At 37.8% G+C, this 14,725-nt stretch overlaps 3 protein-coding genes across 3 annotated transcripts; 1 reads left to right on the top strand and 2 right to left on the bottom strand.

Annotated features, from left to right (window-relative positions):
- Positions 1–3,737: 3,737 nt before the first annotated feature.
- Positions 3,738–5,462, top strand: LOC114540988. The gene is made up of 4 exons (XM_028560979.1): positions 3,738–3,793; positions 4,433–4,748; positions 4,907–5,026; positions 5,418–5,462. The coding sequence occupies exons 1-4, from the start codon at positions 3,738–3,740 to the stop codon at positions 5,460–5,462; spliced, it is 537 nt and encodes a 178-aa protein (XP_028416780.1).
- Positions 5,287–9,028, bottom strand: LOC114540996 (elongation of very long chain fatty acids protein 4-like). The gene is made up of 4 exons (XM_028560990.1): positions 8,898–9,028; positions 8,049–8,176; positions 7,147–7,365; positions 5,287–5,885 (listed from the first exon to the last, which is right to left on the bottom strand). Exons 1-4 carry the CDS (start codon positions 8,917–8,919, stop codon positions 5,529–5,531), a joined length of 726 nt encoding a protein of 241 aa, XP_028416791.1. The 5' UTR covers positions 8,920–9,028; the 3' UTR covers positions 5,287–5,528.
- Positions 9,029–9,388: 360 nt separating this feature from the next.
- LOC114540992 (E3 ubiquitin-protein ligase RNF19A-like) lies at positions 9,389–14,362 on the bottom strand. Its single transcript, XM_028560982.1, has 5 exons — positions 14,270–14,362; positions 12,857–13,860; positions 11,351–11,513; positions 10,659–11,022; positions 9,389–10,391 (listed from the first exon to the last, which is right to left on the bottom strand). Exons 2-5 carry the CDS (start codon positions 13,690–13,692, stop codon positions 10,048–10,050), a joined length of 1,707 nt encoding a protein of 568 aa, XP_028416783.1. The 5' UTR covers positions 13,693–13,860; positions 14,270–14,362; the 3' UTR covers positions 9,389–10,047.
- Positions 14,363–14,725: the final 363 nt, after the last annotated feature.

Here is a 14,725-nt window from a genome sequence, read left to right as displayed (position 1 = left end):
AGTTTTTGAACAGTTCAAAAAGTGGTCAAAATTGACCAAAATGGTAAGGGGTAAGCCTTACCATTTTGGCCAATTTTGACCACTTTTTGATTCTTCTAAAAACCAACCAAATATGCTCTAAAAATAAAAGATATTAGTCTTAGGAAGCCATTTTGGCCAATTTTGACCACTTTTTGATCGTTCCAAAAACCAACCAAATACGCTCTAAAATGAAAGATATTAGTCTTAAGAAGCCATTTTTAGCATTTTAAGACAGTTGTTGAACAGTTCAAAAAGTGGTCAAAATTGACCAAAGGGGTAAGCCTTACCATTTTGGCCAATTTTGACCACTTTTTGATTCTTCTAAAAACCAACCAAATATGCTCTAAAAATAAAAGATATTAGTCTTAGGAAGCCATTTTTAGCATATTAAGATAGTTTTTGAACAGTTCAAAAAGTGTCAAAATTGACCAAAATGGTAAGGGGTAAGCCTTACCATTTTGGCCAATTTTGACCACTTTTTGATCGTTCCAAAAACCAACCAAATATGCTCTAAAATGAAAGATATTAGTCTTAAGAAGCCATTTTTAGCATTTTAAGACAGTTGTTGAACACTTCAAAAAGTGGTCAAAATTGACCAAAGGGGTAAGCCTTACCATTTTGGCCAATTTTGACCACTTTTTGATCGTTCCAAAAACCAACCAAAATATGCTCTAAAATGAAAGATATTAGTCTTAGGAAGCCATTTTAGCATTTTAAGACAGTTTTTGAACACTTCAAAAAGTGGTCAAAATTGACCAAAATGGTAAGGGGTAAGACTTACCGTTTTGGCCAATTTTGACCACTTTTGATCGTTCCAAAAAAAAATATGCTCTAAAATGAAAGATATTAGTCTTAGGAAGCCATTTTTAGCATTTCAAGACAGTTTTCGAACAGTTCAAAAAGTGGTCAAAATTGACCAAAATGGTAAGGGGTAAGACTTACCGTTTTGGCCAATTTTGACCACTTTTTGATCGTTCCAAAAACCAACCAAATACGCTCTAAAATGAAAGATATTAGTCTTAGGAAGCCATTTTTAGCATTTTAAGACAGTTTTTGAACACTTCAAAAAGTGGTCAAAATTGACCAAAATGATAAGGGGTAAGACTTACCGTTTTGGCCAATTTTGACCACTTTTTGATCGTTCCAAAAACCAACCAAATATGCTCTAAAATGAAAGATATTAGTCTTAGGAAGCCATTTTTAGCATTTCAAGACAGTTTTTGAACACTTCAAAAAGTGGTCAAAATTGACCAAAATGGTAAGGGTAAGACTTACCGTTTTGGCCAATTTTGACCACTTTTTGATCGTTCCAAAAACCAACCAAATACGCTCTAAAATGAAAGATATTAGTCTTAAGAAGCCATTTTTAGCATTTTAAGACAGTTGTTGAACAGTTCAAAAAGTGGTCAAAATTGGTAAGGGGTAAGTAAAATTTACGACTTCTTCAATGTTCCAAACACCAACCAAATATGCTCAAAACCAAACAGATTAGTCCTAGGAAACAGTTTTAGAAAATTTTGAAAAGTCGTCAAAATTGACCAAAATAGTAAGGGGTAAGGCTTACCTTTTTTGTCAAAATTGACGAATTTTTCAATGTTCCAAAAACCAACCAAATATGCTCTAAAATGAAAGATTTTAGTCTTAGGAAGCCATTTTTAGCATTTTAAGACATTTTTTGAACAGTTCAAAAAGTCGTCAAAATTGACCAAAATAGTAAGGGGTAAGCCTTAGTGCCTTACTATTTTTGCCAATTTTGACCACTTTTTGATCGTTCCAAAAACCAACCAAATACGCTCTAAAATGAAAGATATTAGTCTTAAGAAGCCATTTTTAGCATTTTAAGACAGTTGTTGAACAGTTCAAAAAGTGGTCAAAATTGACCAAAGGGGTAAGCCTTACCATTTTGGCCAATTTTGACCACTTTTTGATTCTTCTAAAAACCAACCAAACATGCTCTAAAAATAAAAGATATTAGTCTTAGGAAGCCATTTTTAGCATATTAAGATAGTTTTTGAACAGTTCAAAAAGTGTCAAAATTGACCAAAATGGTAAGGGGTAAGCCTTACCATTTTGGCCAATTTTGACCACTTTTTGATCGTTCCAAAAACCAACCAAATATGCTCTAAAATGAAAGATATTAGTCTTAAGAAGCCATTTTTAGCATTTTAAGACAGTTGTTGAACACTTCAAAAAGTGGTCAAAATTGACCAAAGGGGTAAGCCTTACCATTTTGGCCAATTTTGACCACTTTTTGATCGTTCCAAAAACCAACCAAATATGCTCTAAAATGAAAGATATTAGTCTTAGGAAGCCATTTTTAGCATTTTAAGACAGTTTTTGAACACTTCAAAAAGTGGTCAAAATTGACCAAAATGGTAAGGGGTAAGCCTTACCATTTTGGCCAATTTTGACCACTTTTTGATCGTTCCAAAAACCAACCAAATATGCTCTAAAATGAAAGATATTAGTCTTAGGAAGCCATTTTTAGCATTTCAAGACAGTTTTTGAACACTTCAAAAAGTGGTCAAAATTGACCAAAATGGTAAGGGGTAAGACTCACCGTTTTGGCCAATTTTGACCACTTTTTGATCGTTCCAAAAACCAACCAAATACGCTCTAAAATGAAAGATATTAGTCTTAGGAAGCCATTTTTAGCATTTTAAGACAGTTTTTGAACACTTCAAAAAGTGGTCAAAATTGACCAAAATGGTAAGGGGTAAGACTTACCGTTTTGGCCAATTTTGACCACTTTTTGATCGTTCCAAAAACCAACCAAATACGCTCTAAAATGAAAGATATTAGTCTTAAGAAGCCATTTTTAGCATTTTAAGACAGTTGTTGAACAGTTCAAAAAGTGGTCAAAATTGACCAAAGGGGTAAGTAAAATTTACGACTTCTTCAATGTTCCAAACACCAACCAAATATGCTCAAAACCAAACAGATTAGTCCTAGGAAACAGTTTTAGAAAATTTTGAAAAGTCGTCAAAATTGACCAAAATAGTAAGGGGTAAGGCTTACCTTTTTTGTCAAAATTGACGAATTTTTCAATGTTCCAAAAACCAACCAAATATGCTCTAAAATGAAAGATTTTAGTCTTAGGAAGCCATTTTTAGCATTTTAAGACATTTTTTGAACAGTTCAAAAAGTCGTCAAAATTGACCAAAATAGTAAGGGGTAAGCCTTAGTGCCTTACTATTTTTGCCAATTTTGACCACTTTTTGATTGTTCCAAAAACCAACCAAATATGCTCTAAAATGAAAGATATTAGTCTTAGGAAGCAATTTTTAGCATTTTAAAACAGATTTTTCAACAGTTCAAAAAGTGGTCAAAAAGTGGTCAAAATTGACCAAAATGGTAAGAAGTAAGCCTTACCATTTTGGCCAATGGTAAGGGGTAAGCCTTACCTTTTTTGTAAAAATTGACGACTTCTTCAATGTTCCAAAAACTAACCAAATATCCTTAAAATGAAAGATATTAGTCTTAGGAAGGCATTTTTAGCATTTTAAGACAGCTTTTAAACAGTTCAAAAAGTCGTCAAAATTGACCAAAATAGTAAGGGGTAAGGCTTACCATTTTGGTCAAAATTGACGACTTTTTTAATGTTAAAAAAACTTACCTAATTTGCCCTAAAATGAAAGATATTAGTCTTAGGAAGCAATTTTTAGCATTTTAAGACAGTTTTTGAACAGTTCAAAAAGTCGTCAAAATTGACCAAAATGGTAAGGGGTAATATTCTGGATGGCGTTGGCCTTGCATCACCTGTCCACAGGATGTAAATTGACAGCCATGTCGGGCAGTCATCTCAGCCAGTCATCTCAGGCAGTCATCTCGGGCAGTCATCTCAGGCAGTCATCTCGGGCAGTCATCTCGGGCAGTCATCTCGGGCAATCATCCCGGGCAGTCATCTCGGCCAGTCATCTCAGGCAGTCATCTCGGGCAGTCATCATCTCGGGCAGTCATCTCGGGCAGTTATCTCAGGCAGTCATCTCGGGCAATCATCTCGGGCATTCATCTCGGGCAGTCATCCCGGGCAGTCATCCCGGGCAGTCACCTCAGGCAGTCATCTCGGCCAGTCATCTCGGGCAATCAACTCGGGCAGTCATCTCAGGCAGTCATCTCGGGCAGTCATCCCAGGCAGTCATCTCAGGCAGTCATCTCAGGCAGTCATCTCAGGCAGTCATCTCGGCCAGTCATCTCGGCCAGTCATCTCGGGCAATCATCTCGGGCATTCATCTCGGGCAGTCATCCCGGGCAGTCATCCCGGGCAGTCACCTCAGGCAGTCATCTCGGCCAGTCATCTCGGGCAGTCATCTCAGGCAGTCATCTCGGGCAATCATCTCGGCCAGTCATCTCGGCCAGTCATCCCGGGCAGTCATCCCGGGCAGTCACCTCAGGCAGTCATCTCGGCCAGTCATCTCGGCCAGTCATCTCAGGCAGTCATCTCGGGCAATCATCTCGGCCAGTCATCTCAGGCAGTCATCTCGGGCAGTCATCTCAGGCAGTCATCTCGGGCAATCATCTCGGGCATTCATCTCGGGCAGTCATCCCGGGCAGTCATCCCGGGCAGTCACCTCAGGCAGTCATCTCGGCCAGTCATCTCGGCCAGTCATCTCGGGCAGTCAACTCGGCCAGTCATCTCGGGTAGTCATCTCGGGCAGTCATCTCAGACAGTCATCTCGGGCAGTCATCTCGGGCAGTCAACTCGGCCAGTCATCTCGGGCAGTCATCTCGGGCAATCATCTCAGGCAGTCATCTCGGCCAGTCATCTCGGCCAGTCATCTCAGGCAGTCATCTCGGCCATTCATCTCAGGCAGTCATCTCGGCCAGTCATCTCGGGCAATCAACTCGGGCAGTCATCTCGGGCAGTCATCTCAGGCAGTCATCTCGGGCAGTCATCTCAGGCAGTCATCTCGGGCAATCATCTCGGGCAGTCATCTCAGGCAGTCATCTCGGGCAGTCATCTCGGGCAGTCATCTCAGGCAGTCATCTCGGCCAGTCATCTCGGGCAGTCATCTCAGGCAGTCATCTCGGGAAACCCATGCATCTTTTGCCACACTGAAACCTTACTTCCAAAACTTACACCTAATAAATCAATCGAAAAATCAACTTCTTCTATTGACACTTCACATGCTCAAACCACCACCTGCCTAGTTACCAGTCACTTGTCTTAGCCACTACACCATCATGACTGCTCTTGAATTCCATACACCTTTTGCCACACTTAAACCTTTCTCCCAACACTCCACTCAATCCTGTCTCCCCTCCACTTACAATTTTCCTTCTTCTCGACTTCGAATCCTTTTCTGACATATTACAAGTCAACAACATGAAATGCTATTACTTTAAAAGTCCTTTATTGTTTAATGAATTAATTGAAACTTCTTTCATTGTCATAGAGAAAACAATTCTTTTTTGCCTATGGAATTGTTAAATGTTCATGAATTTTGTCAAAGCATATAGAAAATTCAATTACCGTAAGTATATTCAGAAATATCACAAAAATTCACCTAACTTGTCTTCTTAGCACTATTATTAGATCTTTGACGAACAAATGCATTGTAGTAAAAATTTGAAAATAGGAGCATCATGCTTAGTGCATAGAATGGGCCATAAAGGCAAAAGCCATGGTACAGGTAGCCACATGAGGTATGTGCCAGTCCAATAACAAACTGAAAGATTTGTAATTGAGTAAGACGCTTTTTCCACAAAGGGCTTTGTCCTGGAAAAAGTGCTGATTGACCATAGTAGAGGTACAAGAATATATGGACAAATGAGTTCATACAGAGAATGAAACCAACTGGCGGCCATCGGTAGCCACGGTAAGCTAGATCACTCAGAAGCAACACTGAACAGTGATGATAGACCTAGGAAGATAATGGTAGAACCTTAAAGGTGGGTTACAGCCGGTAATGTAAACAAAAACTGTGTTTACATATTGAATCGCTATATCGCTTAAAAATGTCCTGCCCTGTTGAAATACTTATTAGTATTTCATAATTCACTTTACTTCTAAATGAGTAAGAGAGAGAGAGAGAGAGAGAGAGAAAGTTTATGTTCCTTGAAATTCAAAAAATATTGTGAAATTTGGACAATTTCTAAATCATATGGAGCCCCCCAATGTTAAGCAGAACCGATGTGCAGAAGCCCTGTAACCCGTCTTTAAAACTACCTGCTTCAATTATGCCCAATGTATGTTCTTATATGCACATAAATATTTGTAATATGTTTTAAATAATTAATGTATCTTATGATAAAATTAATGAAATATTGTGCAAAATATTGTACAATTAACCCTGAAATGGACTAGAGTTGCAAAACACCAGTGAGTAGGTGGGTGTGGTACCAGAGGGAATTTTGCCATATTCATGAAAATTCATGTAAATATAGCAGTATTCAATATAACAGTCATAGCAACCTAGGCTACGACTTTGCAGCCAGGGACCGATTGTTTGAAAGCTGGTTAGCTTAACCCTGGGTTAAAGCAAATCTTTACATTAATTTTTTTTCACCACTTGTTTACAAAGTTGAATATTTTTTTTTCATACATATTTTCTGGACCAATAGAAATAATATTTTCTAAAGTTTTAAAATGAGTGGTTCAGAGGCACGTAAACTAAAACACTGGATTAAAATCCAACCCAGGGTTATAGTGCTAACCTGGCTTTGGTGACCAGTAAATTTAATAATAGAACTAAGTTACTGGAAATTTTCTATCCTCTTCTCGTTACATGAAAATATAACCATCAAGAAAAATATACAGATCAGCAATAATACATCACATAACATTCAAAAGGATCAATCTTTATATGGATTGATGCATAACCTTCTAGAGGAGGGTTATAGACGTTTTAGAAATGGGAATATATTTAGCATCAAATGTGGTATAACAACTGCCTAAAATAGACAAAACACTTCTTGGCGTTTCGACCTGAGGGCCTTCGTCAGGAGAGTTATGAAAATGAGTTAGTATAGTATGAATACTAACTCTCATGACGATGGCCCTAAGGTCAAAACGGCGAGAAGTGTTTTGTCTATTTTAGGCAGTTGTTATACCACATTTGATGCTAACTGCTAAGTTGCTTGAAGATGCTGCCACACTGCTTTCTGGTATATATAGAAACTTACATGAAGAAATGATATCTGCCTTTCCTTATGCCGTAAAATCATGAACACCGTATCAAGAAGTTCTATCCATTTTGTGATGAAATACATGAACAATGGATGGGCTAGATCCTTGTGATTGGTCATGTCGAACAGATCCATAGTCGTGATAAATATAATAACGAAACGAATAACAGTATAGAGACTGAGCGCACTGCAGAAGAAGTTATATACCACCATGACCTAAAACAAAAACAAATATTATCAAAGAGAAAATAAAAAAATCACTCAAGTTCTGTTTTGTAAGTTAACATTACATTAATAAGAGACAATCCTTTGATTGACCTTGATTCTTACTGGACCTCTAGAAGAACAGCTTAGAACTGATAGAGCCATCCAGTTTAAATCAAGTTAGTTTAGTTTAGGTTTTCTCCTGTAGTAACACTGGATCAATAAGAGATGATCCTTACTGGACCTCTAGGAAGAACAGTTTAGAACTGATAGAGCTATCCAATATAAATAATGTTAGTTTAGTTTAGGTTTTCTCCTGTAGTAACACTGGATCAATAAGAGATGATCCTTACTGGATCTCTAGGAAGAACAGTTTAGAACTGATAGAACTATCCAGTATAAATAAAGTTAGTTTAGTTTAGGTTTTCTCCTGTAGTAACACTGGATCAATAAGAGATGATCCTTACTGGATCTCTAGGAAGAACAGTTTAGAACTGATAGAACTATCCAGTATAAATAAAGTTAGTTTAGTTTAGGTTTCCTCCTGTAGTAACACTGGATCAATAAGAGATGATCCCAACTGGACCTCAAGAAAGAACAGTTTAGAACCAACTGTTTAGCTTTCATATGTAGTTCATGGATATGCAAGCTCATACATATTATTGTTTTAGTAAAATTCAGAGCTGAAAACATACCATATTTAATTGTAATGGTTTTACATATTTTCTCCATAATGGTGAGAGGAAAACCATAATCAAGTATCCAACAGCAACTCCAAATGTTTGAAGATTAACCAAAGTTCCCAAGAAAATAACAAATCGGTCTGGAATTGCATGTACATGAAATTGTTTAAATATACCTATAATGTACTGCAGTAAGAGGAGAAACAATATTTTTCTTCAGGCAGTTCTTAAACACAATTGATGTGAGTTGTACTTTAAGTTTAAAGGAAACAAGTTAATAATATTATATAGGAAACTGCCCCAATGGCTTAGCTTTATTGATCAAAGAGCCCCACATCAGCCACCTGGCCATGTGAACTTTGTTTTTTTTAATTTTAGCATGCAAAATAACCGTTGTCTTAGCCCAACAAAAAATCGATCATTTGAAATTAACCTAATTTATTTAATTTAAGTTGGTAGTGTTTTACAAGACAAGTAAAAAACCATGTTAACGAAACCCAAATTATGTATCCTCAACAATGTTTAGCTCCTTAGTAAGTACAATATTATTGAACTTAAAGCAGGGAGAATTTGATATATTTTAGCACCCTCTTCCCACGTGAGAGGTGATCTAGGGTGTTTACCCCCAACTCTTATAACCCCCAGAAATATACACCAAAAACAACCTTTTGTTTTGCAATTTGTTTTGCATTTTGTTTTGCAACAAATTGTTTTGCGTTTGCAATTCTCTGCAAGGCTTAACCGTAAAATATCTGTTGTGCAATTTGCATCAAATAACGTACATAAATTATAACATAACATCCATCTCCCATATCATATGGCGGCATGGCATGGCGCCAATATTCAAAGATTTTTTCTTACCTGCAAATGTAGAAGATGCCATATTTATAGACGATAAACACGACCTTTAAACGACCCCCAAAATCCAACAGAAAAATTACAAAGAATATTCCAGAATGAGTTATATAATTATTATATAAAATAATTGCAAGTATTTGCAGCTGAACTTTGATCTTTGTTTTGTAAGTTTCGCAATGGCACCACAGGCGGCCAAAAAATTGCTCGAGAAATATTTCGGGAGTAAAAAATTGCGAGAAATATGCCTTATATTGACAAATTATCGAAAAATTTCTCCCGCAATTTTGGGCCCGAGATTTTTTACTCTGCGAACGTTATGCCATTCTCCCCCCGGGGCTGGGGCACACCACCGTCACCAGGCGGGGTGGGGGGGTCCGGAGAGGAGGGGCGTTCTGATAATGGTGCTTTTTAACAAAGTACAACTGCTGGAGAATGTGACACTTGTGGCATGGTCCAAAAATACTCAAAAATATAAACATTTAAGTTGTGAAAGAGGTTTTTATTCTACCATTTTCTAACTTGCAACAAAAATCATTTAAACTTCACAAATCTACACTATTTATAAATTAACTCAACAACTATTTAAATTCTAGCCTACATTATCTATATCAACATTGGAAATAGTTACAGTGGTCAGACAGACAAGTGTGAGAAAGTCAAGTGAACTGTGAACACACAGTTGCTTTACACTTTAACAATAATGCACTATCTCAAAAATACCATGTACAAAATGATGTGAAAGTTGGCTATTGATTAGCTCAGGGCAGCACTGACAGTACCCATATGTACAAATTCACTTCAGTGTCTTGCATAGTTCAATTACTTTTTTCTTCTTGTGACGAAAGCAATAATTATGTGTGAGAAAACACCAAACGCATAAATTCACGCCAATTAAAATAAAAACATTTTAAGCATAATACAACATATTGACTATGCACTCACTCTATTGTTTCATTGGCCGACTATTTTAAGCTTAAATGGAATTTTCCCTCACAGGGGGCAAGGGGATGTGAAGTGCAAGCAGTGGAAGACCCAATTAATCCCTCAGAGAGGGCAGAGTTCCTCACAGGACCACTGCAACATGCAGACATCTTCATGGACAGTGTAGATTTACTTTTATCAATATCTAAAGCATTATTTACAAGGGTACAATTCATGATTCGGCAACAATGGTTGGTTGCTCTACATCACCTACACATTCACTAGCCACCTTAAGTTGAACGACCTTCTTCAACGAGGATTCACTCATCGCCTTACTACCAGTTAGGCTACTTGTGCTTACTCTGTCGTGTTCGCCGACCTCTAGTGACGGGCTGGGATTGTCCGAGACATTTATGTTCAAATTCTCAATGCTGCTTGCGATGCTCACCGCACAGCTACGAGGCCCAGGAATCATGGAGCCACTATCCTCACGTCCACTTGGCTCGATATTGCTACTTGCAAGACTATAGCATTCTTGGCTCAAACTCACGCTGGGCTGTTTACCACTCTCCGCGTCTATAAAAAAACAAACAAATAATATTTACCTGCTGTAATTTGCAAACCAAAATGACAGGCAACTACAAACACAAAGTTAGTCTTAGGTGATTTCAAAAAATTGATATAACATTAGTTCACTGTATAACATGCAAAATAGATTGTTTTTTAGGTGATCAGTTGAAGAGAATTAAACTATTGGTTGAAACGCTGCTAAAATTGTTGGTGCTGCTGAAAGCAGCTAAATTTTACTTGATGTCTGTTATGTAAATGAAAGGCATCCATTACCTGGTGCTCTTGTGTTTATTGTCGCTACAACAGTTACGACACTGTCAATGTTCTCATCTGCAGCAGAGCTTGCCTCATTTGCAGTCGATCGCTCATTAGGGTTCGTAGCCATGTCGCCCTCAGAGTCAAACTCCAGGTTCACGCCTCTGCCGTTCTTTAGGGTTGTCACTGAGGCACAGCCACCACTGCGGCACAATGAGATTGGCACAACCCCATAGATGTAGCCAAGGGCGATGGGTACCCCCACACCTACGGTCAATGCAGCAAGCATGGGCGAGACCAAGATGGATAATGTCACTCCACTGACAATAGCAATGTTCCTCTTCTTCTTGGTATGATATGGCCGGTTGTATTTCTCATGCATCTGTAAAGTAATATGAAAATATTAATAAAGCAAACCATGAACTAAACTTATTTATACTGGATAGCTCTATCAGTTCAAAATTGTTCTTCCTAGAGGTCAAGTAAGGATCATCTCTTATTGATCCAGTGTTACTACAGGAGGAAACCTAAACTAAACCAACTTAATTTATACTGGATAGCTCTATCAGTTCTAAACTGTTCTTCCTAGAGGTCCAGTAAGGATCATCCCTTACTGATACAGTGTTACTACAGGAGGAAACCTAAACTAAACTTTATTTACACGGGATAGCTTTATCAGTCCCTGAACATATTGTAGTTGTTTAGCATACCTGCCGCCCAACATAGACTGGAATACCAATCACCATGGCAGGGAGTACAACCCCTGCAGCTAATGCAATCCCTAATGGAGCACCAATCAACGTGCCCATTTGCCACAGAATTTTCTTCTTTCTACTCCATGGCTTCTTTCCCCAAAACGTGCAGCCAGATGGACTGAAATTTGAATAAGAAATAAATTTCAAGTGCCAACTCATTATCTTATAATTTATTCCAATGCACCCACTCAATCATTTTCCTATAAGCAAAACGACTTCCTTTCTTCAAAAGAATTACTCAGCATTGTTTTATATTAGGCTGAGGAGAATAGCAAAGTGAAAATATTAGGACTCAAGTTGATTACATTTAATTTCCTAAATTGAATTGAACTTCACTCCCTTTGACACTTTACAAGTTTATTTCCTTGCTGTCAAAATCATCTCTATTTTTATATCTCAACTTAATAACACAATATACTGAATATGTAAGATATTAATCACTTTTGAAATCAGATTATGAAAAGAGGACATATAGTGTCATGCTTTCTTTAATAACAAACGTATTGGCCATAAGTAGTTTTGGCTTTCACTTATATTTGGTATTCACAGGGCTCGCATTCCCATTTTATATAGTATGTCTCTGATATTTTTGTAACGCATGTTTAATATTTTGTTGTGATGCAGTAGCATTATAATGAAAGTACAATTGGGTACTGATGAAGCTTACATTGGCCTGTTAAAATCAATAATGCACAAGATTAATTTAAATCTTAATCTTGACAGGAATAGACAGCAATCAAATACATTTCAGCCAATATCAGAAACGCAAGTCATTATTATACACATATGGATAGGACAAATTGTGTGATTCATATATAAATGGTATAAAAGGCAGTAGGCCAACAATGTTTTCTAGGAAATATCAAGAGTTGAAAGCATTATTTTATGAACATTAAAAAAATTTGTGATAGGCAAGTTTGATAAACACTTTAGAAGTCAAGGTTTAGGTGACAAGTACTCTCCCGAGGGCAGCATCTCTGAAGATTTTTAACACATAAAGTCATCCTATTTGCCAACTATCTGTTACTTATAACAATGGTTAAATAAATGAGTGAGATATTTGCAACAGATAAAATGCATCTTGCTTTATTAAACATTTCAATGTTGCAATTAAATGCAAATCAGTACTTTAGTCTAAATGAGATTGCAGGTGGTCCATATTGAAAGACAATATTAATGTACTTTGTCTTTGAAAATTTTTTTGTTTTCCTCCCATTAGGCATTTCAAGGCTGGCCGCTTTCTGGAACATTTTTAAACGAGCGAGGAAATGAATCATTGTAGCTTATTGTGATACTACTCTTTTACCCCATATTCTTTGAAGTAATATTTCTTGAAAAATTCAGGCAAAATATAAGCCACAGCAAGTCCTGGCAAATCCCTATCTTTGCCAGACAGATACTAGAGATATAAATGCTGTCTATTCTACAGAATTTCCCATACCAGAGATTAGTCAGGCCTACCTTAAGTAGTGAAGATCCGAGATCTCTTTCATACACAACCAGCAGAACTCGGCACCACACACAGCACAGGTCATATGGTTACATGTACCATCATCTAACTTTATGATAAAAGCACCACACCTCGGGCAAGGCTTCATGTCTTCACCTGATAAACTTTTACCATCATTCATGGGCAAGGTTCGAATATTTGAGGCTCGTCTCTGCCTAGCCATGTCACAAGTCAAATTTGGATGCCAGATTTGTTTACAATGATAACAGAACTCAGTTTTACATTTCTCTCGTTGGCATGTCAGTTTCGGGCAGCTGGCACAGCCGGCAGCTATTACGGCATACCCGCAATCCGGCGCAGGGCACCAACGGCAGTCAGGATCCGATACCAAGGTTCGCCTCAGGGTGAACTCGCTGTATTTGTTCATAAGAGCCTCATCATTGAGTACGAACCTAATATCGTTTGGGTGAAATCGTTCTGAACATTCAGGACATGTTAAATTCACCCTAGATTCATTGATTTCAATAATCATGTATTGTCTGAGACAATCACCACAAGTTCGATGCTCGCAGGTCGAAATATCTGGAAATAAGGATTGCGGTTTAACGACATAGCAAACAGGGCATACACAGACAGCTTCTGACGCACTTTTCCGTAAATGTGATGAGCTGGATTCCTTTCCTGATTTTGTTTGTCCGCTTTCGTCATGTTTACTGGCCTTGCTACTTCGGCCAAAAACACTCCTCATCGACGAACGAAAACGACTGTGTTTCTTCGGCGTCTGACTGCTGCTTTTAGGCGGCTCATTCGAGGGCTCCTCAGTCGCCTGTTTCACTCTGTCAGTCATTTTAAGGTCCTGATCTTTATCTCGCGTAGGTTTGACGGGTCTCGACGAGGGCTTTCAGCAATATTAAAATGTCTTTCGACAAAATTTGAGACTTCTATCACGGATACAAAATCGCTTCCAAGTGTCTGTCTTCATTCAGCTGTCAGTCAGCGTATTCAGTCGGCTATCCTGAAAGACGAAAGGAAACGGGTTTCACTTTAGAGAAAGATTCAATTTGCCCGAAGGCCAAAAGAACTTAGTACAAACAAGAACCCTTTTGTATATAAATTATAAAATGAGCTGGGAAAGTTTACAAGTTGTGACCACAGATGTAACAGAAACCTGTTAGCGGGAAGGAAGAGTACAGCTATCACACACTGTTATAACGTTTCTTCCTGAGATGCCGAATCCCAAAAGCGGCTCTCGTATTCATATATAATACAAAATATATAAAGGGGAATCAGCTATCGAGTTTCGCCGCTCGTTGACAAACGCAATTCATCAAAACAGTCACTGAATCACGCACGAAACACAAGTAAACGAAACCCACACAAAGCAGTAATGGCCAAATCGTTAGTACAATACGTAGAATACTTACATAATGCGTAAAATTCACGAACAAAGCAAAAATACAGAACATATATCGCGGCTTTCTCGTTGTCTTGCTTTCCTTTCGTCGTTTAAAAAACAATTGTCATGTGACTAAACAGACATCATGCCCATATATGGCACAGCTAGACCCAATGCACATTAGTATGCAAATTCGCTCGGCCTCGTCATGTTTTTGATCTGCGCATGTGCAATTATATGGTCCTTTCTTCAAAAGCACCGTCATTTACAATTTACATACGGTAAAGTTCAGAGTGTAAAAAATATATATATATCGCTGATCTGTACCAGTGAACTGATCTGTACTAAGACTTGATAACATATTTTTCATGATATTACAAACGCTAGTACAAAGACTGACTACAAAAAATACAAATCCGTTCCCAGGCTATTCGCTTTGGCTTGCGAGCTTGCGTAAAATTACTAAAATATGCAAATCTTCAGG

This window comes from Dendronephthya gigantea, unplaced genomic scaffold, assembly GCF_004324835.1.
Source record: "Dendronephthya gigantea isolate DGI-Jeju-01 unplaced genomic scaffold, DenGig_1.0 000259F, whole genome shotgun sequence".
Lineage (NCBI taxonomy): Eukaryota > Metazoa > Cnidaria > Anthozoa > Malacalcyonacea > Nephtheidae > Dendronephthya > Dendronephthya gigantea.
This window is presented reverse-complemented; position numbering and strand designations above follow the sequence as displayed.

Coding starts and splice junctions, on each gene's coding strand:
- LOC114540988 (XM_028560979.1), top strand. CDS start 3,738: ATGGTAAGGGGTAATATTCTGGATGGCGTTGGCCTTGCATCACCTGTC. Junction 3,794..4,432: donor GCATCACCTGTCCACAGGAT/GTAAATTGACAG, acceptor CATCTCGGCCAG/TCATCTCGGCCAGTCATCTC. Junction 5,027..5,417: donor ATCTCGGCCAGTCATCTCGG/GCAGTCATCTCA, acceptor TCATTGTCATAG/AGAAAACAATTCTTTTTTGC.
- LOC114540996 (XM_028560990.1), bottom strand. CDS start 8,919: ATGGCATCTTCTACATTTGCAG. Junction 7,366..8,048: donor AACCATTACAATTAAATATG/GTATGTTTTCAG, acceptor TTTTTGTTTTAG/GTCATGGTGGTATATAACTT. Junction 5,886..7,146: donor GGCAGATATCATTTCTTCAT/GTAAGTTTCTAT, acceptor TTATCTTCCTAG/GTCTATCATCACTGTTCAGT.
- LOC114540992 (XM_028560982.1), bottom strand. CDS start 13,692: ATGACTGACAGAGTGAAACAGGCGACTGAGGAGCCCTCGAATGAGCCG. Junction 11,514..12,856: donor TCGGATCTTCACTACTTAAG/GTAGGCCTGACT, acceptor TTCAAATTTCAG/TCCATCTGGCTGCACGTTTT. Junction 10,392..10,658: donor AATAAACACAAGAGCACCAG/GTAATGGATGCC, acceptor GTTTTTTTATAG/ACGCGGAGAGTGGTAAACAG.